The sequence below is a fragment of the Eumetopias jubatus genome, unplaced genomic scaffold (assembly GCF_037043125.1).
Source record: "Eumetopias jubatus isolate StellerSeaLion01/CBP00866 unplaced genomic scaffold, mEumJub1_p1.0 scaffold_4, whole genome shotgun sequence".
In the NCBI taxonomy this organism is placed as follows: Eukaryota; Metazoa; Chordata; class Mammalia; order Carnivora; family Otariidae; genus Eumetopias; species Eumetopias jubatus.
Window position 1 is genome coordinate 182528526 of NW_028274810.1, and position 27281 is coordinate 182555806.

The window sequence follows — 27281 nt, forward strand, 5'->3', positions numbered from 1 at the left end:
AGTTCAGAAGATTTTGCTCTTTGAAGGTCAAGTGACAGCTTTCTGCCATGTTCCTTGAGATCTGCTAAGGTATCTCAGTCTCTGACCCAATGGGCAACATGATACAATAAAGACTGGTAAAGTCTGACAGACCTGGACATACAAAGGTGTGTGCCCGTTACTCTCTCAAGTGCCTGTTCATTTGCAGCCTACATCACAGCAGATGGGGAAATTTTAATTAAATGACATATGTAGACTACCTCAAACCAACTTGGCCCCTGCAGGTAGTCAATAAATATTAATTCTGACACTCTATCGTGCAAATAAGAATAAGACATCTCTGCCACCAAGGACCTGCTTATTTTGTTCCTTCTTCTCTCAGAAACCTAATTCTGTGGCACATCAGACTTTAAAGACAAAGGTAACTTAAATTGATTCACTCCTGTTTATTTCCAGCACTACGAAGTCAGCACTCAGGAACCTTAACAACAGGATTTTCTTAGGGTGACGAGAACTATCCATCTCATCTCAAGATTCTAAATGTTCTTCCTCACCCATTACTGGCAAAAAATCTTTTGAAAACAAAGAACATTTTCAGTGAAAATACAGGGAGGGAAATGGAGGGGAATATATGAGCCATTCTTTGAGTTTCTATGTTGGCTAATATTCCAATTCTGTCTTCAAAATTATCACCAAATAAATTGTAAGCCTGATTACATAAGTTATGAGTTCTTAAAGCACATATGTTCACATATAGCAAGGTTTAGAACTTTAGGAATTGTGTTCATGAGACAAATGTGTGAGTGAAAAAAATGATTATACATTGAGAGGATGTCCATCTCTAGGCTTTCTAGTTGATGCTGTGTTAAGAAAAAACAAAACAAAAATTGTACATTCATTATCTTCTTCTATTTTTGTATTAGACACAGACATTCTGCACAAGAGCAGAATAGTCTCCACTCAGAAGAATCAGCGTTTGTCTTTCAGCACCCAACATATATCCTGAAGGCTCCTGGGAAACACTTGAGGAGGTGCTCATAAGGAACCATCATTCACAAAGTTTCAGATGTCTTATGTAATGGCTGGATTCTCTAGCAGCCTAGAAATCATTGACAACTTTCATCCTTTCTGTGGCACCTGATGACATATGATGTGAAGTATCTTTTCATATGCTTATTTGCCATCTGTGTATCTTCTTTGCTGAGGTGTCTGTCCTTTGGCTCAATTTTTAATCAGGTTGTTTGTTTTCTTATTGTCAAGTTTTAAGAATTCTTCACATATTTTGGTTAACAGTTCTTTATCAGATATGTCTTTGCAAATATTTTCTCCAAGGATGTGGCTTTTCTTCTCATTATCTTGACATTGTCTCTTGCAGAGTTGAAATTTTCAATTTTAGTTAAGTCCAGCTTATCCATTATTTCTTTCATGAATCATGCCTTTGTCTTCTATCTAAAAAGTCATTGCCAAACTCAAGGTCATCTAGATTTTTTTTCCTGTGTTAACTTCTAGGAGTTTTATAGCTTTGTGTTTTATATACTATGATTCAAATTGAGTTAATTCTTGTGAAGGGTGTAAGGTCTATGTCTATACTCAATTTTTTTGCATATGAATGTCCAGTTGTGACAGCACCACTTATTGAAAAGATCATCTTTACTTCATTTGCTCCTTTGTCAAAGATGAGTTGACTACATTTATGGTGGTCTATTTCTAGACTCTCTGTTCTGATGTATTTGTCTATTGTTTCATTAATACCACACTGTCATAATTACTTTAGTTTTACAGTAATTCTTGAAGTCAGTAGTGTTAGTCTTCCAACTTTGTTCTTCTCCTTCAATACTGTCTTGGCTATTCTGAGTCTTTTACCTCTCCATATAAACTTTAGATTAAGTTTATCAATATCCATAAAATAACTTGTGGGAATTTTATTGGGATTGCACTGAATCTGTAGTTCAAGTCAAGAAGAACTGACATCTTTTTTTTTATTATGTTATGTTAATCACCATACATTACATCATTAGTTTTTGATGTAGTGTTCCATGATTCATTGTTTGCGTATAACACCCAGTGCTCCATGCAGAACATGCCCTCTTTAATACCCATCACTAGGCTAACCCATCCTCCCACCCCCCTCCCCTCTAGAACCCTCAGTTTGTTTTTCAGAGTCCATCGTCTCTCATGGTTCATCTCTCCCTCCGATATCCCCTCCTTCATTCTTCCCCTCCTGCTCTCTTCTTCTTTTTTTTTAACATATAATGTATTATTTGTTTTAGAGGTACAGTGACATCTTGACAATATTGAGTCTTCCTATCCATGAACATGGACTCTCTCTCCATTGATTTAGTTCTTTAATTTCATTCATTAGAGTTTTGTACTTTTACTCATATAAATCTGGTACAAATTTTGTTAGATTTATACCTAAGTATTTCATTTTTGAGGGGTGCTAATGTAAATCATACTGTGCTTTTTAATTTCAAATCCCATTTGTTCACTGCTGATATGTAGAAAAGAGATTAATTTTTGTACTTTAACCTCATGTCCTGAAAAATTGCTATAGTCACTTATTTGTTCCAGGATTTCTTTTACTGATTGTTTTGGATTTTCTACATAGATGATTGTGTTATCTAGGAACAGAGATAGTTTTATTTGTTCCTTCCCAATCTATATACCTTTTATTTCATTTCCTTGTCTATTTGCATTAGCTTGGATTTCCAGCATGATATTGAAAAACAGTAGTGAGAAGAGATATCCTTGCTTCATTCTTGATCTTAGTGGGAAGGTTTCAAGTTTCTCACCATTAAGTATAGTGTCAGCTGTAGTTTTTTTGTAGATATTTTTATCAAACTGAGTAAATTCTCCTCTATTCCTAGTTTACTGAGAGTATTTATTGTGAATCTGTGTTGAATTTGGTTGAATCCTTTTTCTGCATCTACTGATATGATCATATGTTGTTGTTGTTGTTTACTCTGTTGATGTAATGGATTACATTAATTGATTTTTGAATACCCCCAATAAATCCCACTTGGTCATGGTATATAAATCTTTTTACAGATTGTTGGATTCAATTTGTTAATATTTTGTTGGGGACCTTTGCATCTATGTTCATAAGAGATATTGATCTGTAGTCTTCTTTTCTTGTGATGTCTTTGTCTGGCTTTGGTCCTATGGTAATGCTGACCTCATAAAATGAGTTAGGAAGTATTCCCTCTGCTTCTATTTTCGGAAAGAAATTGTAAAGAATTGGTATCATTTCTTCCTTAAAGGTAGAATTCACCAGTGAACTCATCTGGACATGTTGCTTTTTATTTTGGAAGGTTATGAATTGATTAAATTTCTTTAATAGATAAAATTTATTCAGATGGCCTATTTCTTTTTGCATAAGTTTTGGTAGATTGTGTCTTTTATGGAATTGGCCCATTTCATCTTGATCTATCATTGGTTTTATTTTATTTTTGTACCTCTAGAGGAAAGGTTGAGAACACCATATATTCATATAACATCCCTTTTCTTAAATAAATGGTAGCATACCTGTTTTTTTACTATATAACATATCCTGGAAAACATTTCATAATAGTATATGGAAATAAACCTCATTCCTTTATATATAAACAATTCTTTTAAGAAAATTATTCAATGACAGACTTTTCTGAACAGCATTTGGGGGATAATACTGTGTAATTTCATTATTTATTACCCATTTTTCTCAACCTTTAGTTTTCTTAGGTGAGTCCTTATGTTACATCAAATCCACTAACTTTTATAGGGTCAGGATAATTTTCATGGTCCCTAAGAGGCCCTTCATGACCATTGGTGTTACAGGGTAATATTCATCATTTCATTTTTCTGTTTTTACCTATGATATCTAATTGTCTTATCAATAGTCCAAAATTCCACCCATGTGTTTCTCTCCAACCCTCTCCATGAGACAATAAGGAACATGTTTATATAGAGTCCCAGTGCATATATCACATTGATTCCCAAAGTAGCTATGAAAACTAATTTGAAAGCTGAATTCTGACTAGACTGAAAAATAAGCCAAAGTTTTCAGTGAGATTTTTTAAAATAATACTTCGAAGTTTTAGTTGCCTGGTTAAGTTTAAGAAAATGTAGGGAATATTCAGCAAAGGGATAATTGCTGCTGAGTTTGGGGTTGCTCATGTTATATTTGAGAAGCACAGAGAAAAAATGAGCTAGGAATCCAAAGAGAGGCAAATTTCTTGTCTCCCTTAAGCTTAGTAAGCTACCCTGTTGTTATAGGATGACACTTCCAGCACAGCCTGATTCCAGTTGAAAGGTCCACTAGTCAACAGCTATAAAAGATTTTGCTTTAGCAAGTCCTGAGAGAGAACTGCAGATCCTTCTCTGAGTGCCTAAAACATTTTTATCTATACTGCTTAATGGGACACTAAGTCATAAAATGTCTGGCATCTTACCTGTTTCATGTGCACATGTCCTTCTCTTCAATGTGATTGTTCCTTGTTTTATAGTTCTAAACCTATCAGAGATCTTAGCACAGTGTTGAAAATACTGTGTGTGCTCTATAAACACTTGCTGAACTACACTGAAATGAATAATATCCTTTGAAGACCCAATCTTCTGAGGAAGAAACAATTTGGTCTTTCTAAAATGCTTTTTGAGGAACTGGATGACACATTTTGTTTAGATCCTTCCTAAGAACTTTCTAGTATCCTGACTCCAAATAGATATTTGAAGGTATTTCTCATTTTTTTCTCATTAAAAAGCCTATATTTTTAATGTCTAATACTGTCTATTGAATATCATGATTAAGCAGTCTATTTATAATTCAAAAATTAAATTCTCTTACTGATGGGTTGGTTTCATCTAAATCAGGACATACTCAGGGGCACCTGGGTGGTTCATTTAGTCAAGTGTCTGACTCTTGATTTAGGGTCAGGTCATGATCTAGGGTCATGAAACTGAGCCCCACATCTGGCTCCATGCTCAGCACAGAGTCTGCTTGTCCCTCTCCCCATGCTCCTCCCCTTGCTCATGGGTGCACTCTCTCTCTCTCAAATAAATAAATAAAATCTTTAAATCAGAACATACTAAAAATGCTCCAGCTGTTGTTTAATATTGTCACAGAAGAAGAAAATATAATAAATATTATTCCAAGGCTATTCTACCTTTATTATTTAGAAGTTTTTTCTTGAATATTACTTTAATTTCTTTTGCTACAGTCTAAGACATTTATTCTCTTCTCGGAGAAGATGGAGCATGTAGAATGTTTCTGAGTAACCAGTAATGACCAACTGGTTATTGAGCCTTTATACATTTTAAATTTTTATATAGAATCTTTAGCTCTTTATTTATGACAATTCCGAAAACAATCTTACAAAAGGAAATAAATCTATCTACCTACACACACACGCACACACGCACACACACACACACACACACACACACTCACACAAACACACACTCCTAGTTTGAGCTTAGAGATGTACAGAGTTGGAAAGGATGGTATCACTCTCACCTTTACAACAAAGAAAAACCTGGGTAAGCTGTAAATTAATGACTTTTTTGAAAACTAGGTTCTAGGGTAAAAAACTGACCCAAAATTGAGAGACAGGTTTTTGCAGGTAGACACAGGACCCAAATATTTGCTTTTCTGGGGCAGATGCTAACAGATCTCCTATAAGTCAGTACAGAAATTCACCTAGAAATTTTCAACAAATTGCCAAAGGCTAGGTGTGGACTATCACAAAAGTTTGCACCTACTTACAGACTGTTCCTCTAGAAACCCCACCAGGCATTTGCAGGGAAGATTAGGGAGAACATTAAGAAAGATTCCCTCCTGGTCTGACTAGAAGGAGAAATAGCAGTCACTGCTGAAATTCTGCCCAGACCTACTTTTCCTATCTCTCCTTTGGAACAGAAAATTTAATCTGCAGAAGGAAGAGAAATAAAAACAGTCACCTCAGGACACTGGTGGAAACTCACTGCAGCTTGGGCAGAGAAACATGAAGAAAACAAATCTCTGGCACTGGAGGAAGAGGAGGAATATGTGCTAGGCCCACTATATCTGGAGAAGGTCAGGGAACACTTGTGAAGGTCATAACTCCAGACCCATGTTCATAATGCCCAGCCAAGACTGAGGCTTAATCAGAATATCAGAGAACATACATACCTCTTTCCCACCCTCTCATCACCACATTAACAAATGTTCAGTAAAAATAACAGTGGAATGCAGCTGGGAGAGTGGCAACAGGCAGATCAGAAGGACCAAATCTAAGTAGCAGTATGCAAGTCAAATGGGAAACCAACATTGGGAAAACGTCTCTGACAAATTAGGGTATGTCTTAAACACAGATGTTCTTAAAGGAATCTGAAGACTATGATACACTAAGTATAACCATAACAACAGCAGTCTTTAATCTCAGTCCAACTACTGATTACATTAGCACGAATTCTTACACTGAGTGCTGAGCACAGGAAGGTATGCTTATCTGCAAGCATGAACAATAATGACTCTAGTGTCTTCTATTCTATACAATATATGTAGTTTCCAACAAAAAAATGACAAGACATGGAAAAAGACAGGAAAACCACAGTCTGAAAAGACCAAGCAATAATCAAAACCAGACTCAGATATGACACAGATATTGAAACTATCAGACAAGGAATTTAATGTAATTATGATAAATATGTTAAGTCTCTAATGGAAGATGCAGACAATATACAAGATTAGATAGAACAATTAGAAACTATAAGAAAGACCTAAAGCAAATTCTAGAAATCAAAAACATAGTAACAGACATGAAAAAAAATTTTTGGCCAGTTCATCAGTAGATTCAACATAGCCTAGGAAAGAACCAATGAATTTTTAGATAGGGTAATATAGACACAAAGATAAAAAAAAAAAAACAGCTATGGACAATATCAAACAACTACTCTTATAGATACACAACTGGAATCCCAGAAAGAGAAGAAAAAGAACAGGGCCTGATAAATATTAATCACCATACATTATATCATTAGTTTTTGATGTAGTGTTCCATGATTCATTGTTTGCATATAACACCCAGTACTCCATGCAGTACGTGCCCTCTTTAATACCCATCACCGGGCTAACCCATCTCCCAACCCCCCTCCCCTCATGGGAGAGACTGTGGACTCTGAGAAACAAACTGAGAGTTCTAAAGAAAGGGGGGTGGGAGGATGGGTTAGCCTGGTGATGGGTATTAAAGAAGGCATGTACTGCATGGAGCACTGGGTGTTATACACAAACAATGAATCATGGAACACTACAACAAAAACTAATGATGTAATGTATGGCGATTAACATAACATAATAAAAAAATGTAAAAACAAAAAAAAAGATAATAGTCAAAATTTTTCAAAGTTAGATGCAGAAACCAAATCACAGATCCGAAAAACTCACGAAGCAGGATAAACACTAACACACACACACCACCGCTACCACCATCACCACTCATAGGCACATAATATTCAAAGTGCTGTAAATCAAACCAAAGACAGACAAAATCTTGAAGTCAGTCAAAGAAAAAAGACACATGAAGAGCAGAAAGGATGAGAATCATAGCAGACTTCTTGTCCTAATATATGCAAGCAAGAAAACAGTGAGGGACATCTTCCAGCACTAAAAGAAAAAACCCTGGTAATAAAGAATTCTATACCCCGTGAAAATACCATTTTAAAACAAAGAAAAAACAAAGATTTTCTCAGAGGAACAAAAACTGAGGGAATTCATTGCTAACAGACTACTCAGCAGGCTGTATGGGAGTTCAGATTATGAATAGGCCAGAAGCTTTGATCTACACAAAGAAATGAAGTATGTCAGAAAAAGAATTAAAGTAAAATGTTCTTTTTTTCATTTTTATTTCTCTATAAAAATAACTTACTACTTACATTTAAAGCAAAGCAGTAATTATATGTTGTATATTTATACATATGTAAAAGTAAAATGTATGATAGCAATGGTACAAGAAATGGGAGGTAGAAATTAGAACTATTCTAAGATCCTTACACCCCACATGAAGTGGTATAATATTATTTGAAGGGAGGCTCAGATTATTTTAAAATGGATATTTGTAAACCATGGGACAACCACTAAGTTGAAAAAAAGAATGTAAATGATATCAATAGAGGAGTTAAAATTGATTAATTATAAAAGTTCAATTAAATCCAGAGAAGGCAGAAAAAGGAAGGAAGGAAGGAAGGAAAAGAAAGAAAGAAAGAAAAAGAAAGAAGAAAGAAAAAGAAAGAAAGAAAGAAAGAAAGAAAGAAAGAAAGAAAGAAAGAAAGAAAGAAAGAAAGAAAGAAAGAAAGAAAGAAAGAAAGAAAGAAAGAAAGAAAGAAAGAAAAAGAAAGAAGTGGAAGAAATAGAAAACTAGCAAGATGGTATATTTTATTCCAATCATATAATCACTTTAAATATGAATGGTCTAAACATAAATGACAGATTACCAGTGAAAGTAAAAAAGGCAAGATGGCTATATAAACCATTTATAAGAAACCCACTTTAATTATAAATATGTAGATAAGTTATAAATATCTATAAATTTTAAAGAAAAACTAAGCATTTTGACATTTTGGCATTTGGTCTTAAATGCTTTTAAATGAATATATTTGGATAATTGAGATTTATTTCTTTTTTAATTAAAATTAAAAGTTATTTCCACATTTATATGGCATTAAAATTAATTACTTCATAGTTTTCTATCATTTTATTTTTATATAACAGTAGCAAATAACATCACCAAGGTCTTCTTAAATCCCATCATAAAAAAAAAAACTTTTCAAATCAATTAGCATAATCTCAAATGTGCAGGTTTTTATTTTCATAATCTTATTACTTATAGATTTTGCTAATGTAGGGAAAACCAAGCCCAAAAATGCTGAATAATATAATGATATGGAAGATATTAATAACTTTTGCTACTATAAGTCTATAGAAAAAGAGATACACAAAATACTATATAAGCTAAGACTGTATATTTTTAAAGAACATGAGGATAAAAATAGAAACCAATATAGATATCCAAGTTTATGTGATATTGTGAAACCAGGATAAGAACAACTTTATAATTTACTTTGATTCCTTTAAATGACAACCAAAAAGATGAAGAATGTTTCCTGTATAAATTTTGATAATTAAAATATTCTAAAAACAAATCACTTCAATTTCATATAACTCAATATTCAGTAAGAAATTTAATGCCCTCAAAATAAATCATGTGAACATGATGATCTTTTTCCTCTGCTGTCTTATGCCTGAAAATCACTTGAGCTATAAACTCAATTTACTAACTGGCCTAATCTGCATGATATAATTTGTGAATATTTCAATAATAAAATTCCAGGAAACACAACAATGGAATATTGTTCAACCATAAAAAAGAATGACATCAAGGGCGCCTGGATGACTCAGTCGGTTGAACGACTGCCTTCGGCTCAGGTCATGATCCTGGACTCCCAGGATCAAGTCCCACATCGGGCTCCCTGCTTGGCGGGAAGACTGCTTCTCCCTCTGACCCTCCCCCCTCTAGTGCTCTCGCTCTCTCTCTCTCTCTCTCTAGATCTCAAGTAAATAAATAAATCTTAAAAAAAAAGGCAACACACATAATATTTAAAAAAATGACATCTTGCCATTTCCGACAAAGTGGATGGATCTAGAAGGTATAGTACTAAGTGAAATAAATCAATCAGAGAAAAACAAATACCATATAATTTCACTCATATGTAGAGCTTAAGAAACAAACAAAAAAAATGAACAAAGGAAAAAGAGACAAACAAAAAAAACAGACTCTTAAGTATGGAGAACAAACTGGTGGTTGCCAGTGAAGAGGTGGGTGGGGATGGATGAAATAGGTGATGGGGATTAAGAGTAAACTTATCATGATGAGCACTGAGTAAAATATAGAATTGTTGAATCATTATATTGTACACCTGAAACTAATATGACATTGTATATTAATTATGCTTGTATTTTAAAAAAATAATCTTTTTAAAAAATTGGAGGGAACAAATGGATAATAGACCTAATAATATTAAGGAAATGCAATGACTTAAGTTTCTTTTTTTTTTAAGATTTTATTTATTTGACAAAGAGAGACACAGCGAGAGAGGGAACACAAGCAGGGGGAGTGGAAGAGGGAGAAGAAGGCTTTCCACCGAGCAGGGAGCCCGACGCAGGGCTCGATCCCAGGACCCTGGGATCATGACCTGAGCCGAAGGCAGACGCTTTAACGACTGAGCCACCCAGGCGCCCCGACTTCAGTTTCTTTAAAAAAAAAAAATCACCACAACACAAAATTGTATAATAAAAGCCACAAGATTTGTGGGAAAGAAGGAAATTAGGAAACAACAGTCAAAAACTTTATCAGTGGTATAAAAAAAAAGATAGAAACCTAACAAAAATGGTAGCAAGTTTTACACATGTTGATGGTTAAGAAATTCATAAATACTACAATAAATGTAGCACTGAATACCAAGTTTACTTGTGGAAGAGATGTGGAAAGAATTGCAGCTTGTGAGTTTTTGTCAAGTAGTAGAAGGGTTATTGGAAATTGGAAGGAAATTTTTAACACCAGATGTGGACAGATGTGACTTACTTATTTACACACACATACACTGAACAGAGATAGCTGGTAGATGTTTGAGGTGTGTAGGTGTGGTTTTTATAGTCCTATGTGACCTGGTTGGGCTGGGTAGAGTTTACTGCATTCACCTGGTGTTTCTTGTGGATGAAATGCACATAGCAAGCAAATATGAAATTCTGATCATACTCAAATTTTTCCTTAATATATCGATCATGTTGGAACAAATTCACATTTGCAAAACAAGTGCCAGAGCTAAACTGATTACACTCTATTTCTATCTTAATATTTGGTATTATATTTATTTCTTATCCTAGTTTCTAGTCTCAAAGACTGTGAAGTGGTGTCCTCCTTCTTTATAAAACCTATTCTTCCAAATGTGTTCTTGCTAGTAGATAAATCAATAGATTCCCTTGTCTTTTAAGGGATCTGACTACAAAGCTTACACCGTTTTTCTTCAGTGGTCATATACAAAAAGGGCCCTCCATTGTCTTCCTCTTCCCACTCAAAAATGGACAATTCTGTTTTTGAAGAGTCCTATTCTTTATCCTGTTGCATCCTCTATCAAACAACTTATTTCTCTCTTCATCTAATAAACTTAAGGGATAAGTGCTCCATTTCTAGAACTCCCATTTGTCTTCACACCATGATAGACTCTTAATTCCCTGTAATCTTTTTCAGTAAGATCAGTAAAACAGCTCTCTTTAAAGATACTAATATCCTCCTTGTTGGTAAATTCATGATCTTCTTTCCATTTTCATCCTCCATTCCTGTGAAGCATCTGACTGTTCATCACTGCTTTAGTTTTCTAGGGCTTCTGTAGCAAAGTACCACAAACTGGGTGGCTTAAAGCAACAGAAATGTATTATCTCACCATTATGGAGGCTTGAGTCTGAAATCAAGGTGTTAGTAAGGCCATGCTCCCTCTGAGACTCTAAGTAGAATATTCTTTGCCTCTCTACATTCTGGTAGTGGTCACTGACCCTTGGCATCCTCTGGCTTACAGCTCCATCACTTCACTCTTTGCCTCTGTCACCATATGGTGTTTTCCATCTCTGCTTCTCTCTTATTAAGACACCAGTCATATTGCATCAAAGCTGAACCCTTGACCTCATGTTAATTTAGACCTTAATTACATCACAAATAGCCTATTTCCAAATAAGGTCATATTCACAGGTACCAGAACTTAGGATTTCAGTATCTTTGAGGGGGACACACTTATAACAGTCACCTATTCTTTCTTGAAACTCTTTGGTCCATTTCTTTCTAAATACAATAAAAATATTTCAAAATTTCTGAGTTTTTTTCTATGTGTCTTCCTCTACGCTGAACAGTTTACATTGATTTTATGTACCCCTTGTAATCCTCACAACTCTTTAAGATAGGTGCCATTATTTTTGCCCACTTTACAGAGCATAAAATTTTAAATAACTTCCCACAAATAAGCTGGTCAAAGAGCTAGACTTTGAATGTAGGAGATCTGATCCCAACACCCATACCTATCATGACTTTACCCACCCACCTGCCCAATAATTCCTTGACCAGAAACCCAGCATAACAACTGGGGGGATAATTAGGATTTTGCTGCTGATCCTAGAAAACATGGCTTAAATAGAGTGATGGGTGAAAATTCCAAACCACAAGAGATTTAGGAGAGAATGGGAGGGGAAAAAGTGAAGCAACAAGGATAAATTAGTATTTTAAAAAGATCTGCAGCCCTGTACCTCTGAAACAAATAATACATTATATGTTAAGAAGAAGAAGAAGAAGAAGAAGAAGAAGAAGAAGAAGAAGAAGAAGAAGAAGAAGATGATAGCAGGAAGGGAAAAATGAAGGGGGGGGAATTGAAGGGGGATGAACCATGAGAGACTATGGACTCTGAGAAACAAACTGAGCGTTCTAGAGGGGAGGGAGTGGGGGGGATGGGTAAGCCCGGTGATGGGTATTAAAGAGGGCACGTATTAAATGGAGCACTAGGTGTTATACACCAACAATGAATCATGGAACACTACATCAAAAACTAATGATGTAATGTATGGTGATTAACATAACAAAATTAGAAAAATAAAATAAAACTTGGCAGTAAAAAAAAGATCTGCAAAGGAGAAGAAGAAAGGTCAGCAATAGAGCAGATTAAAGGTTATTTTTAGAATAGGAAGGGCATAAGCATATTTGATAGACTGAAGGCGAGGATTAACTAGAGTCATCCTGGAGATGCAAGGAAGAATAAGGATGGTTGATCGAACACAATCTTGGAAAATGGAAGAGGTTGTGGTCAAGACTACAGACGTGTTGGTCTTTACAAAAAAGAAAATTTCACCCGGTCAAGAGAGCGGGGTCAGAGAAAGGGATATTTCTCTCATGTTTCAGCTAAATATCTAACATCTAGCTCAGAGTAGACATCAGCAAATGTCCTTTTACTTTTCTGCCCACAAAGGTTTTTGGCTTCTAAGGAGCGAGCCATGCCACATTCTTTTGGTAATCCTCCAATAAATAAGTAACGATTGCTATTTGAAACCAATAATCATTTTGTTTTAATACTTAGCCTTTCTAAGAAAATTCACTCCTTCTGAAAAATTATCTGCTTTCTGTAGTTTATTCTGTATTGGGGTTTTGGTTTCTGTATTTTATTCTATATTTAAGCAACTCTACTGGCTTTTTTGGATAAGAATTCATATGTGAAAATTTGGTGCTCCAAATGTAGATGTCATTATAAAATTCTTCAACTATTTGAGGAAAAAGATCAAGTTAAATTGTTTTTAGGACCTGTTGTCCACAGGAAAGCGAATTATGTCAGCAGGGCACTGCTTAAGGTTGTAATTCCTAAACTGCCAAATGGAGGCAATGTGAAATATTACCAAACTCTAAGTTTCAAGTCCACCGAAACAAACAAACAAACAGGGAGAGAGTGGGAGAGCAAGGGGTGGGGGAAGGCTGGAGAGGAGGAATGGGATAAAGGAATAGAAAAATACAAAGGAAAGAAATACAAAGTTGTATCAAAATCAAAATGACATGCTGGCATCCATCTAGCTAACGGCTAATAATTTGTAGCTCCACATAAATACCTAATCTTTCAACACTGAAAAGGCCCAAGATAAACGTTCCTGTTATTCCTTACATACTCACTGCCTTACTCTAGCCCAGCCAACCCAGTCTTGGCTCCCTCTCCTTCTTCCTCCTACTCCAGCCTCCAGACATGTTTCTACGCAGACCCTCCCATGCCAGCAGTAGCCACCTACCAACCATCTGCCAAGCTGCCTTCCTGCCCTCATTCATCTGAAAAATTTTCTTAAATCCTACCCCATCAGGAAAACAACCTCAGTTTGTGGGCAGGAACATAAGAGTCTGCCTCTGGAGTATAAAGACAAGTGTTTCTATAAAGCATTTTAATTTTTAACTCTTTCAGTCTGTACAATAACATTATAAGGTATTATTGTACCCATTTTACAAAGGAGGAAATTCAAGCTTAGAAATGCTAAGTGATTTATCCATATTTCCTTAGACAGTAAAGGTCAGAATTGGAACTCAAATATAGGTCTTCTAATTCCTACTGATATAAATTATTCTTAAAAAAGCAAAAATGGATTATGCTTTCTATTCTAGGAACACAAGGGACTTTCAAATGGTTGTGCAAGTGCCCTATGAGCTCATAATAAATATTAAACCTATTCATCTACAAAATGAATTGACTTCATGCAATAGTAAACTAAGAAGCAGGAAACCACTTTCTAGGAGGGAAGGGCTTAGCTACCAACCTTACCCAAGCAACAGAGAGTACTATTTAGTGTTTCAATTTGCAAGCAATAAAAAGCTCAGCTAAATCTCCAGGCAGGTTTACAAGTAAATAATAACGATATAAGATACATGGGATGCCTTTATGATACCTCCAAGGTACAAATGATCACAAGGGAAAATCAACAATCAATGCCCCAAGAGAAAGCAGCAAATATTAAACGAATTTCAGCAAAGTCATTTTTATTAAATTTTCATGCTTTCAACGAATATTCATGAGTGTCTAGTCTATGTTAGTCGATGGATAAGATTCAAGAGTTAGCAACTAAATGAGGTCCAGCCCCTGTGGTCTAGGAATTCTTCTCTGCCTACAGTCTTCAAACTTCCTGCTATAACAGACTCTGCTCTTATCTTTGTTTTGGTCATTTTGGGGGGATGAATCATTTCCATCAGCTTGGTTCTCCATGACATTCCAGTTGCTCCTACAGGGCTGACTCCATAGTCTCTGGAGGGTAGCTACCACAATTACTACAAAGTCTGACATCACTTTGCAAGCCCCTTCTTGATGCTGGAATCCTCTATTCTCTATACCACCTACCATCAAGTTCTCCTTCAAGACCTATGATTGCATCAAGAAAACATTACAGCTGCCCCACATTGCCACATACAACATGGACCAGTTACACAAAAGAAAGATTTTATTGTCCTGACAATAATGAGATAGTCAATGTCCTAATACCACTTGGCTGATGGTTCTTAAGTTTCATGGATTTAGTCACATGACATATTATAGGCTCAAAGTCACATTTACATTGGGCTAGATCCTACTTCTCTACAGTAGATGATAAAAATCACAGCCACAAACAGAAGATTTCATAGAGGAATAGAAATTTCAATAAAATAGAACAAAAATATGACAAAGATAAAAACGGATAGTGCAGGACTTCTGGAATGATGCATTAGGTAGGCTCTCCATAGAAGCAGTGGCAAAAATTATTAAAATAAAATTTTCAAGAACTCTGGAAATTAATCGAAGACTTTCAACAATCTGAAAAGTATTCATTCAAATGAAAACTATGAACCTTGGTAAGAACAGAAGGGTTTGCATATTGTAATTTGATCTACTTCCATTTTTCTCTCCCCAGTTCTATAACATCCTTAAAAACCAGCAAAATTTCAACCATGGTAGCTGTGAAAAACAACAGGAAGGTAGTCTACATCCTGATATAAAATAGTCAAACTCCTGAAAACCAAAACAAGGAAAGAATCTTGAAAACAGCAAATAAATACATACAATAAAATTAACAGCTGACTTCTCATCAGAAATCAGGAAGGCCAGAAAGCAGTAAGATGACATTTATAAAGAGCTGAAAGAAAAAATTGTCAACAAGGAATTCTATATGCAAATTAAGACATTCCCAGGAAAAGAAAAACTGAGAGAATGCATTATTAGCATTATTAGCAGAACTACCCTACAAGAAATACTAAAAAGAATCTGTCAGGCTGAATTAAAAGAACACCAGAAGTAATTCAAGACCATACCACCAAGAAAGTTAAAAGAGAGCCCACAAAATGGGAGAACATATTTATAAGTCATATATGTAATATGAGCCTCATATCCAGAATATATAAAGAACTTTTAAACTCATTAGTAAAAAGATAAATAATCTGATTAAAATGAGCAAAGGATTTGAATGGACATTTCTCCAAAGAAGATGCAGAAATGTCTAACAAGCACATGAAAAGATATTCAACATAATTAGTCATTAGGGAGGTATATATCAAAACTACAATGAGACATCATTTCACATCCACTAGGATAGCTAGAATCAAAATATAAACAACAAATTTCTCTTGGAAGGTAGAAAAACATGAACCCTCATATATTGCTGGTGATTGGTTCAACCACTCTGGAAAAGTTTATCACTTTCTTAAAATGTTAAACATTGAGTTACCACATGATATAGTAATTCTATTCCTAGGTACCTATCCTAGAGAAATTACAGTTGACCCTTGAACAATGCTGGGGTTATGGGTGCCAACCTCCCACACAGTGGAAAATTTGCATGTAACTTGTGACTCCCTCAAAAACTTAACTACTAATAGCCTACCATTGACCAGAAGCCTTAACTGATAACATAAATAGTCGAGTAATGTATTTTGTATATGTATTATATACTGTATTCTTACAATAAAGTAGAGAAAAGAAAATGTTATTAAGAAAATTGTAAGGAAGAGAAAATACACATATAAGTTACTGTAAAAAATCCACATATAAGTGGACCTGCACAGTTCAAACCAGTGTTGTTCAACAGTCAATTGTACAACATATATCCACAGAAAAACCTGTACATGGATGTTCATAGCAGCATTATTCATAATAATTATCCATATTAATAGCTAAAAGTAGAAACAATCTAAGTGTCTATTAGCTGATGAATAGATAATTAAAGTGTGATATATTCATACAATGGAATTCTGGATAGATAATGGATAATACTGGATAATAATGGATAGATAACTGGTTTCCTAAGACTAGAGAATACGAGGTTGGAGAGTTGCTGCTAATGGGTCTGGGCTTTCTTTTTGGGGTGATGAAATGTTCTAAAATTAGAGTGTGGTGATAGTTGCACAACTTTATGAATATTCTAAAATCATAAATTCTACACATTAAATGGATGGATGGTAAGGTATGTTAATTATATCTCAACAAAGCTCTTTTAACAAAAAGGGAAGAAGTGAAGATAATTCCATAGATCCACAGTCACATACTGTAACTTGAAAAGAGGTACTGAGAAATTTTAATTAAAAGGATTAAACACTATGTATGGTAGAAATAGATATCATGATTTGGGGTGTGTAGTAATGATTTAATAACAACTAAAATTTACCAATTGCTTACTATGTCTTGCTAGGCACTGTGCTATAAATTAGACACTTTTACAAAGCACCTTTTCAGAATGGATCAAAAGTGATCCTATCTCTCAGAATTTGTCATAAGAAAATAGCTTTGTTTAGAAAAAAAAAAGAAGAAACTAAGATCAAAAATACATTCATTATGGCATTATTTATAATATTAAAAACGTAGAAGTCATTTAAATGTCCAACAGTAGCAACAACTGTGGCATATGGTTTATTTCATATATTCGATAATCAATAAAGATTATAGTTTGGAGCACTATGTAGTTCCTTGCATAAATAAGGGGCTACAGAATTGTTTATGTACTACAATCGTAAGAGCAAACACCTGTGGAGTTTTTCAGGCACTACACCAAACACTTTACATACATTAATTCATTTAAGCCTCATGTTAACCCCTTAAGGTAAGCGTTATAGAGCAGTTGTCAAGGTCACCATGCTAGTAAGCGGTAAAGGCAACGTTTGAATCTTGGCCATCTGCCTCCTCAGACCATGTCTTAGCCATTAGGCTGCACCACCTTTCTATCATAGCATCATACTCCATGGATGTGGACAGGGACTAGAAAAGATATTCAACAGTGGAAATATTTGTCTTGATGGAAGGATTAGGAGTAAAGTTTTCCAATCTCATTTTTAAAATTTTCTAAAGTTCATATACTTTGTTACCTTTATATAAAAAAATGGGGGAAAAAACAAAAAATCTTTTATTCCTGTTATAACTCCTGTTTACCTTTTTACTCCTATTACCCCTTAGGATAAAAGATTTCATGTCTACCAAGAAAAGGTAATGCAAATACAACATCAAAACAAAGATTCTCTATTCCATCTTAGAGAATGTAAATCATAACATATCTTAGCAAGCAAGTTATAGCATATCAATTTTACCTTGAATATATCTGCACTATTAGGGTTAAACAGCTGATATTTCCCAGATCCCAAAATAATAGGACCTGAACATGTTTCTTCTCCATAGACATAAAGGGATACTGTCGCTGTGGTGCCAGCATTTTCAAGATCCCCAGTGACAACAGTCACCTTCCAATCTCCTTCTGCAAAGGAAAAAGGAAATTAATATTAAAATGTGGAAGAAAACCATATTAATATTAGGAAATGAGGGATTCTACCTAATCCACTTAGTTATGAAATGAATAATCTGTGAAATCAAGTATTAAAATAACTGCTAATCGTGGACTCCCTTTTGGAAGCTAGCATGATGAAAAGTCTTGGAAATAATAGATCATTTTAATTACAAATCAAATAAGCAGTAAGCTTTTTAGGATAGTGGATATTTTGGGGAAATTGGGGAATTGGAAGCACTTAGTACTAGATATTTGGCTAGAAGATTTAGGAGTTTATTTGGTCATCACTGTCGAATCTTTGGGTCGGATCTAACGACAGACATATTGATAACCTGACATTAAGGCATTATCTGTACTAGAGAATAGTATTTTTTTAATAATTTTTTATTGTTATGTTAATCACCATACATTACATCATTAGTTTTTGATGTAGTGTTCCATGATTCATTCTTTGCATATAACACCCTGGGCTCCACGCAGAATGTGCCCTCTTTAATACCCATCACCAGGCTAACCCATCCTCCCAACCCCCTCCCCTCTAGAAACCTCAGTTTGTTTTTCAGAGTCCATCGTCTCTAATGGTTCATCTCTCCCTCCGACTTACTCCCCTTCATTCTTCCCCTCCTGCTATCTTCTTCTTCTTTTTTTTTCTTAACATATATTGCATTATTTGTTTCAGAAGTACAGATCCGTGATTCATCAGTCTTGCACAATTCATAGCACTCACCATAGCACATACCCTCCCCAATGTCCATCACCCAGCCACCCCATCCCTCCCACCCCCCACCACTCCAGCAACCCTCAGTTTGTTTCCTGAGATTAAGAATTCCTCATATCAGTGAGGTCATATGATACATGTCTTTCTCTGATTGACTTATTTCACTCAGCGTAACACCCTCCAGTTCCATCCACGTCGCGTTGCAAATGGCAAGATCTCATTCCTTTTGATGGCAGCATAATATTCCATTGTGTATATATACCACATCTTCTTTATCCATTCATCTGTCGACAGACATCTTGGCTCTTTCCATAGTTTGGCTATTGTGGACATTGCTGCTATAAACATCGGGGTGCACGTACCCCTTCGGATCCCTACATTTGTAACTTTGGGGTAAATACCCAGTAGTGCAATTGCTGGGTCGTATGGTAGCTCTATTTTCAACTGTTTGAGGAACCTCCATACTGTTTTCCAGAGTGGTTGCACCAGCTTGCATTCCCACCAACAGTGTAGGAGGGTTCCCCTTTCTCCACATCCCCGCCAACATCTGTCGTTTCCTGACTTGTTCATTTTAGCCATTCTGACGGGTGTGAGGTGGTATCTCATTGAGGTTTTGATTTGGATTTCCCTGATGCCGAGCGATGTTGAGCACTTTTTCATGTGTCTGTTGGCCATTTGGATGTCTTCTTTGGAAAATGTCTGTTCATGTCTTCTGCCCATTTCTTGATTGGATTATTTGTTCTTTGGGTGTTGAGTTTGATAAGTTCTTTATAGATTTTGGATACTAGCCCTTTATCTGATAGGTCATTTGCAAATATTTTCTCCCATTCTGTCGGTTGTCTTTTGGTTTTGTGGACTGTTTCTTTTGCTGTGCAAAAGCTTTTTAACTTGACGAAATCTCAATAGTTCATTTTTGCCCTGGCTTCCCTTGCCTTTGGCGATGTTTCTAGGAAGAAGTTGCTGCGGCTGAGGTGGAAGAGGTTGCTGCCTGTGTTCTCCTTTAGGATTTTGATGGACTCCTGTCTCACATTTAGGTCTTTCAACCATTTGGAGTCTATTTTTGTGTGTGGTGTAAGGAAAGGGTCCAGTTTCATTCTTCTGCATGTGGCTGTCTAATTTTCCCAACACCATTTGTTGAAGAGACTTTTTGCCATTGGACATTCTTTCCTGCTTTGTCAAAGATGAGTTGACCCTAGAGTTGAGGGTCCATTTCTGGGCTCTCGATTCTGTTCCATTGATCTATGTGTCTGTTTTTGTGCCAGTACCGTACTGTCTTGATGATGACAGCTTTGTAATAGAGCTGGAAGTCTGGAATTGTGATGCTGCCAGCTTTGCTTTTCTTTTTCAAATTCCTCTGGCTATTCGGGGTCTCTTCTGGTTCCATACAAATTTTAGGATTATTTGTTCCATTTCTTTGAAAAAGGTGGATGGTATTTTGATGGGGATTGCATTGAATGTGCAGATTGCTCTAGGTAGCACTGACATCTTCACAGTGTTTGTTCTTCCAATCCATGAGCATGGAACGTTTTTCCATTTCTTTGTCTTCCTCAATTTCTTTCATGAGTATTTTATAGTTTTCTGAGTACAGATCCTTTGCCTCTTTGGTTAGATTTATTCCTAGGTATCTTATGTTTTGGGTGCAATTGTAAATAGGATCGACTGTACTAGAGAATAGTCTTGTCAAGCTGGGGCTGGTAATAGTTTGGTGATCCTCGCAGAATCATGGTAAGGATGTGGAAAACCTAAAGACAAAGCAAAAAGAGCTAAAAATTTATTTTTAAAAAATTGCTGGAGTCCCCTAAGGGTTGGAATGAACCAACAAGTAAAGAGGAAAATATCGTATGCTGGGCCTAGCCGAATTAAGAAGGTTTGGGAGGGGGAAGATGAAGAAAAACGGTATTTGAAACAGAGAAAGACTATGTGTAGTGTAAGCAGAATGGATCATTGAGCTTCCTGCCACAGCGATGCTGGAAGCAAGGAAGGTTGAGACAAGCAGGGCATGACAGAAAATATCTTTTCAGAAGATCTACAACTTGATCTGTGATTGGTTTATTTGGGAAAACAAATAGAGATAGCATTTATTTAATCATTTTGTGCACTTTGGAAAATGGCACCATCAACCCCAAAGCAGTGAAACCCTCTCAACTTGAGTCCACACCACATAGTCAAGAGTAACAAACGATAGAGTCCTGTCTGCTAGAACTCTCTACTCATTACAATTGATCCCTGGATTGCAAGGGCAATTTAAAGATGTCTGTTATTATTTTCAAAGCCTCCATAAATACATACTGCCTTGGGAGTATTTATTACATTTTCAAAAGGGATTGAAGACCCACCACTATTCTAAATATCTGAGTTCTCAGTAAGTCCTCCACTCAGAGGTTAACTTTCTTTTTAGTACATTACACCACTCTCCCCAGTCCGCAGTCCATCCACAAAGATCATAGGAACCTCTCTAATCAGTTTGACAAAACTTGCATCAGGTAGATTTCGCATAATGTTACATTTGTTACAAAGATGGAACTTTTATTAAACCTTAGTACCAAAATGCCAGAGAGGTACAACTCACAGGGCTGCCCTCTGCTATTTTCACCTTGTAGCAAGTTTACTTTGAGGAATATCAGTTCATTTTTCAGTGGGAAAATTAGAAAACATGAAAATTTCAAACTATAATTCCATTGAGAATCCTACCATGATATTAATTCTGATAAAGCCTTCCACCTGTGTTTTGATGCATAATTCAACAAGTTAAAGTATCTCTTTTCCTGTTTTTAGATTTTCTTTCCTATCTCACCTTTATCTCCTTCCCCTGCCATCTGGGCCTGCACTGGGCTTTTTGTACCATGCTATCATGGGGAGAGAGACACAAATGAGTTTGCATGTTGGCTTGCATATCTTGTTTACTACAACAGAGACAAATAGCAATGAGCCATTGATTTATATAATATTCTTATGTTCTTTCCTTTTGAAATTACCATGTCACCACAACATGAGATTTAAAGGTGGAATAACCAATGAAATATCTTCTGTGGTGATTTTTTAAATTGCCATTATTCTCAGCATGATTTTCTTTACTAGCACTATGAAAAAATTAACTATTCCAGTATTCCCTATAGTGTACTTTTAAAATATGATCATTTAACTTCTCTAAGAATATTTCACTATCTAAAATACGAAATAGAAACATTTGTAGAAAATATCATAGAGGTACACTCTGAGTCTATATTTAAATTAAAAGTTCCACTATCCTGCAAAACAGTTTATTTTTATCAGAGCTAAAAATATGTTTATGGTTTTTGTATCTCTTATTATGTGTCACAATTACAAGTTTTTAGTTCTGTAATTTCTATTGTGAAACTATCTTCACCAAAAAAAAAAAAATCAAAGAACATGAGTTCAGATATTCTAAGTGTCTCTTTTCTTTCTTTCCTTATAGCTTCTGTCTGTTCAACCCCAAGGAGTTATACCCCAAAATACTGTAATCTGCTAACCCCTTTAGAAAATCACTTCTATTAACTCAAGGTTCCCAAAGAGAATTCCATGTAATTGAAATCTAAATATTTATCTCGTATTTACCAGTATTTTAAAGGTTTAAAAAAAAGTTTGTTGACTATGCAACAAGCCATTGCTGAGAATCTACCTCAGACTGTCCCATTTATTCTTTTTTCATTGGCTCTCAAAGCTTAAATTTGGAAAGATACTATAATAGTTGCCTCCATTTGAAGAAATTCTGTTACAGAAAAAAGAAAACTTTTCTTGGAGACTACGTCCTAGGAGGCTTATTTTTCTTTTGTGTTAAAAATGTTTAAAAGTAGTCTAGATAGATATACTCTATGATCTCCAAATAAGCCAACAATAAATTTAAATTTCTCATCAATAATAAAGTAAGTTTTAACAGCAGCTTCCACTTTAACAATAGAAAGTATGTGTTCTATATTTGCTATTTTTATGTAGCTGAGTTAAAACTGAACTAGAAAATCCTGAACTTTAGGATATGATGCTATGCCAAAAACTGGAATTCAATTCATATTTGTTGACCAGCTGATTTACAAGTATTGAGTGTCTATATTATGTACAAGCATTGTTATAGACATTCAAGAGGCTACGAGACCATCTGAGTCAAATTATGAAATCAGACTTGACAGTTTATAAATCTTACCTAATACCAAATTTACTGATCATTCACTAGCAAGCCATAAGCTAAGCATTTTTCCTTTGGAGAGATTACGGACCAGGGATTGGCATATTATGGCCCACTGGCCAAATCCAGCCTGCCACCTATTTTTGTAATTCATTTCACTGGAACACAGCCACACTCATTTGTTTATGTATTTTCTATGGGTGGTCTTGTGCTACAACAGCAGAGTTGGGTAGTTGCAACAGAGACCATATGGCCTGCAAAGCCTAAGATGCATATTATCTGGCCTTTCATCATAAAACTTTGCTGACTCCTGCTCTGTATGATTGATATAACTCAAAAATGTCCTCTCCAGCCTCCATTAGAACATGTGCGGTTTCAGACTTAAACCGTGCAAGATTTAAGCAATGCAAGCACAGCTATCAAACCCCATTGATTTCCTAGTTTACATCCCCATATCTACTCAGGCCTCCACCACTCCATAAATACCAGGTTGATTTACAACAGGCAATCTAGACAGACCAGGCATATTCTGCTATGGCAGACTGCATTATTTAAAGGCCTTACTGATATCTCCCAAACCACTTGCTCTTTTGCAAAGTGACATTTTACCTCTCTATTAAGAGGTAGAGTCTAGTTTCCTTTATTGAATCGGGGCTGCCCTTGGCCAATGTAATGCCACAAAGTGACACTCTGGGACTTCTGAGTCTAGTTTGGTCTGGGTCTGTTAAAATACTTTCTCAAGATACTCCCTCTTGGACCCCAGGAGTTGTGCTATGAAAACCTAAGGCACATGGGAAGCCCTCATGTAGGAAGGTAACTCCAGCTGAGCTGCCAGTGTCATCAACCAGTGGAATGGGTGACCCATCTTGGAAATCCAGCCAGCCATAGCTTCAGATGTCTGTGCAAATGAGGTACTATCAGACTAAAGTCACGAAAGTTTCTGAGCAAGAATCACCTGGCTGAGCCACATCCACCCACTGAAAGGTGAAAGACAGTAATCAATTACTGTTTTTGAGCCACTAAGTTTTGGGGTGGTTTCTTATAAAGGAAGGGAAAACTGGAAGAGCTGCTGAAAGCATTTCACAGGTAAGAGCTCTCTGTTATCTTTCACTAATAAATACCATTAGTGTTTCTACCAGGAGGTCTTATTCTTAGCATGTATGCAGGGAGATTTGACTGAGGCATCTCCTTCATTTCCTAGGAAAAGGGAAAAAAATAGATTGTAGGTCTACTGTTAACTGTTTCCTTTCCAAAGTTTTCTTATTAATTAGAGGTTTATATTTAGGAAGGCACGAGTGAGTTATTTTGGTGAGCAAAATCCCTATAGCTAGTGAAGTTCAATAGCCCTTCCTTAGATCTTAACAATTTATCTTTACCTTATTATGTGTATTCTGTTACAGGGCTTACACACATTTGCCTTTGTAGCTCAGAAAATTGACCCTGTTGTTGAATATAGAAACATCTGTGTCTAGACACAGTTTCAGTTACTTGGCAACTACCCACTGAATACTCAAAGAAATGTAAGGAGGATGCATGTAAATTAAGTTCTGACCACGTAATTGTTAGTTCAGCGTACTGAGGAAAAAACTCCTCAAAGCACATTAAGTCATCATAATGCACAGTAAAAACTATGGGACAGGCATGCTTTGCCTGATGATGCACCAGATAGTAAGCATATTCCCATGACACTTACCTTAACAGAGCAGGACACAATACGATGCAGTGAGAGTGACAAGACTTAATGCATGCACCTCTGCAAATTGCAACCTCCCACTGCTCTGATCACAATCACAGGTAGATTGAGACAGCCTAAGAAGACCAGTACCCCTATGCATCATGAAGCATGTGCTTGGCTCTTACTTGGTGGAGAGGTTGAGCATGTGTCGAGGAAAGATGGAGGAGAGCTGCAAATGACGCAGGGGAACAAAAACCCTAAAGTTAACCAGATCTACCCTCTCACAAAGACCTTTGAGGCTCCCCCAGACTCTAGGTGATGAATCCAAGAATTCCTTCTACACACATTCCCTCTGCTTCTTGAGAGAGGTCAGAACAAACAAATAAAACTTTTCCATCTTTCTATTCATGGCAATATTTTAACATTGCTAATAGATTGCCATGCCTGTCAAATGCTTTACTCAGCTCTGTTCATAACATCAATACTCCCTGCCCACAGCACCCTTACAAAGCAGCCTCTGGCCCCCTGAAATCTCTCTCACACAGCTATTCACACACCGTCCTTCAGTTATCTTGAAGGGCTTTTTCCTACCACCAGGGCTTTGCCTGAAAGTCACTTCTTTTTTTTTTTTTTAAGATTTTATTTATTTATTTGAGAGACAGAGAGAATGAGAGAGAAAGCACATGAGATGGGGGGAGGGTCAGAGGGAGAAGCAGACTCCCTGCTGAGCAGGGAGCCCGATGCGGGACACGATCCAGGGACTCCAGGATCATGACCTGAGCCGAAGGCAGTCGCTTAACCAACTGAGCCACCCAGGCGCCCTGAAAGTCACTTCTTCCAAGAAGCATTTCCAGACACCTCTTCCAGTAACTCTCCATATCTCTTGACCCTGTGCACACTTCAACCCCGAGATATACAAACAAGATCCATCTCTCTGGCCCTCCTACCCCTATCTACCCACCCAGACTGTAAGCCCCTCAAAGGGCAAGTTTTGGTCTTACATGTCTCTGTATCCCCAGGGCCTACTACAATACTTGGCACAGAGTCATAAAATGTTTGGGGATCTATTAAGAAATATTTCGAAAAGTATTTTTTCATGTGTCTGTTAGCCACTTGTATGTATTCTTTGGAGAAGTGTCTGTTCACGTCTTCTGCCCATTTTTTGACTTGATTATTTGTTTTTTGGGTGTTGAGTTTGAGAAGTTCTTTATAGATCTTGGATACCAGCCCTTTTTCTGTAGTGTCATTTGCAAATATCTTCTCCCATTCTGTGGGTTGCCTCTTTGTTTTGTTGACTGCTACCTTTGCTGTGCAGAAGCTTTTTATCTTGATGAAGTTCCAAAAGTTCATTTTTCCTTTTGTTTCACTAGCCTTTGGAGATGTATCTTGAAAGAAGTTGCCATGGCCAATGTCAAAGAGGTTACTGCCTATGGTCTCCCAAATTCAAATCAAAACCACACTGAGATACCACCTTACACCAGTTAGAATGGCAAAAATGGACAAGGAAAGAAACAACAAATGTTGGAGAGGTTGTGGAGAAAGGGGAACCCTCTTACACTGTTGGTGGGAATGCAAGTTGGTACAGCCACTTTGGAAAACAGTGTGGAGGTTCCTCAAAAATTAAAAATAGAGTTACCCTATGACCCAGCAATTGCACTCCTGGGTATTTACCCCAAAGACACAGATGTAGTGAAAAGAAGGGCCATACGCACCCCAATGTGCATAGCAGCAATGTCCACAATAGCCAAACTGTGGAAAGAGCCAAGATGCCCTTCAGTAGATGAATGGATAAAGAAGATGTGGTCCATATATACAATGGAATATTACTCAGCCATCAGAAAGAATGAATACCCAACTTTTGCATCAACATGGATGGGACTGGAAGAGATTATGCTAAGTGAAATAAGTCAAGCAGAGGAAGTCAATTAATATATGGTTTCACTTATTTGTGGAACATAAGGAATTGCATGGAGGACATTAGGAGAAGGAAGGGAAAAATGAGGGGGATATCAGAGGGGGAGATGAACCATGAGAGACTATGATCTCCGAGAAACAATCTGAGGGTTTTAGAGGGGAGGGGGGTAAGGAGATGAGTTAGCATGGTGATGGGTATTAAGGAGGGCATGGACTGCATGGAGCACTGGGTGTTATATGAAAACAACGAATCATGGATCACTATATCAAAAACTAATGATGTGTTGTATGGTGACTAACATAACATAATAAAATAAAATTTAAAAAAAAGAAATATTTTGAAAAATAAAGACTGCATATATGAGAAGGGATATGCAAGGCATTAAAAATGCTTTAGTACAATATATAACTATTTCTCAACAAAAATAAGTCCTGATTATGCATCATTAGGGTCATTTTTGTACACAGGACAAGGACATTGTTATTTACCTCATAATTGGTCTTGTTATTAGCACAAAGATAATAAAAGCAATGACCTTGTATCACC

The 27281-nt window shown here is 36.3% G+C and overlaps 1 protein-coding gene across 1 annotated transcript in view; it reads right to left on the reverse strand.

Moving 5' to 3' along the window:
• The window catches only part of LOC148164638 (lipoxygenase homology domain-containing protein 1-like), a 263084-nt gene that overhangs the window by 50604 nt on the left and 185199 nt on the right, over positions 1-27281 (reverse strand). The window contains exon 18 of the mRNA XM_088022889.1: positions 18093-18256. Within this exon, the coding sequence (XP_087879015.1) occupies positions 18093-18256 (164 nt within the window). The remainder of the gene's footprint in view (positions 1-18092; positions 18257-27281) is intronic.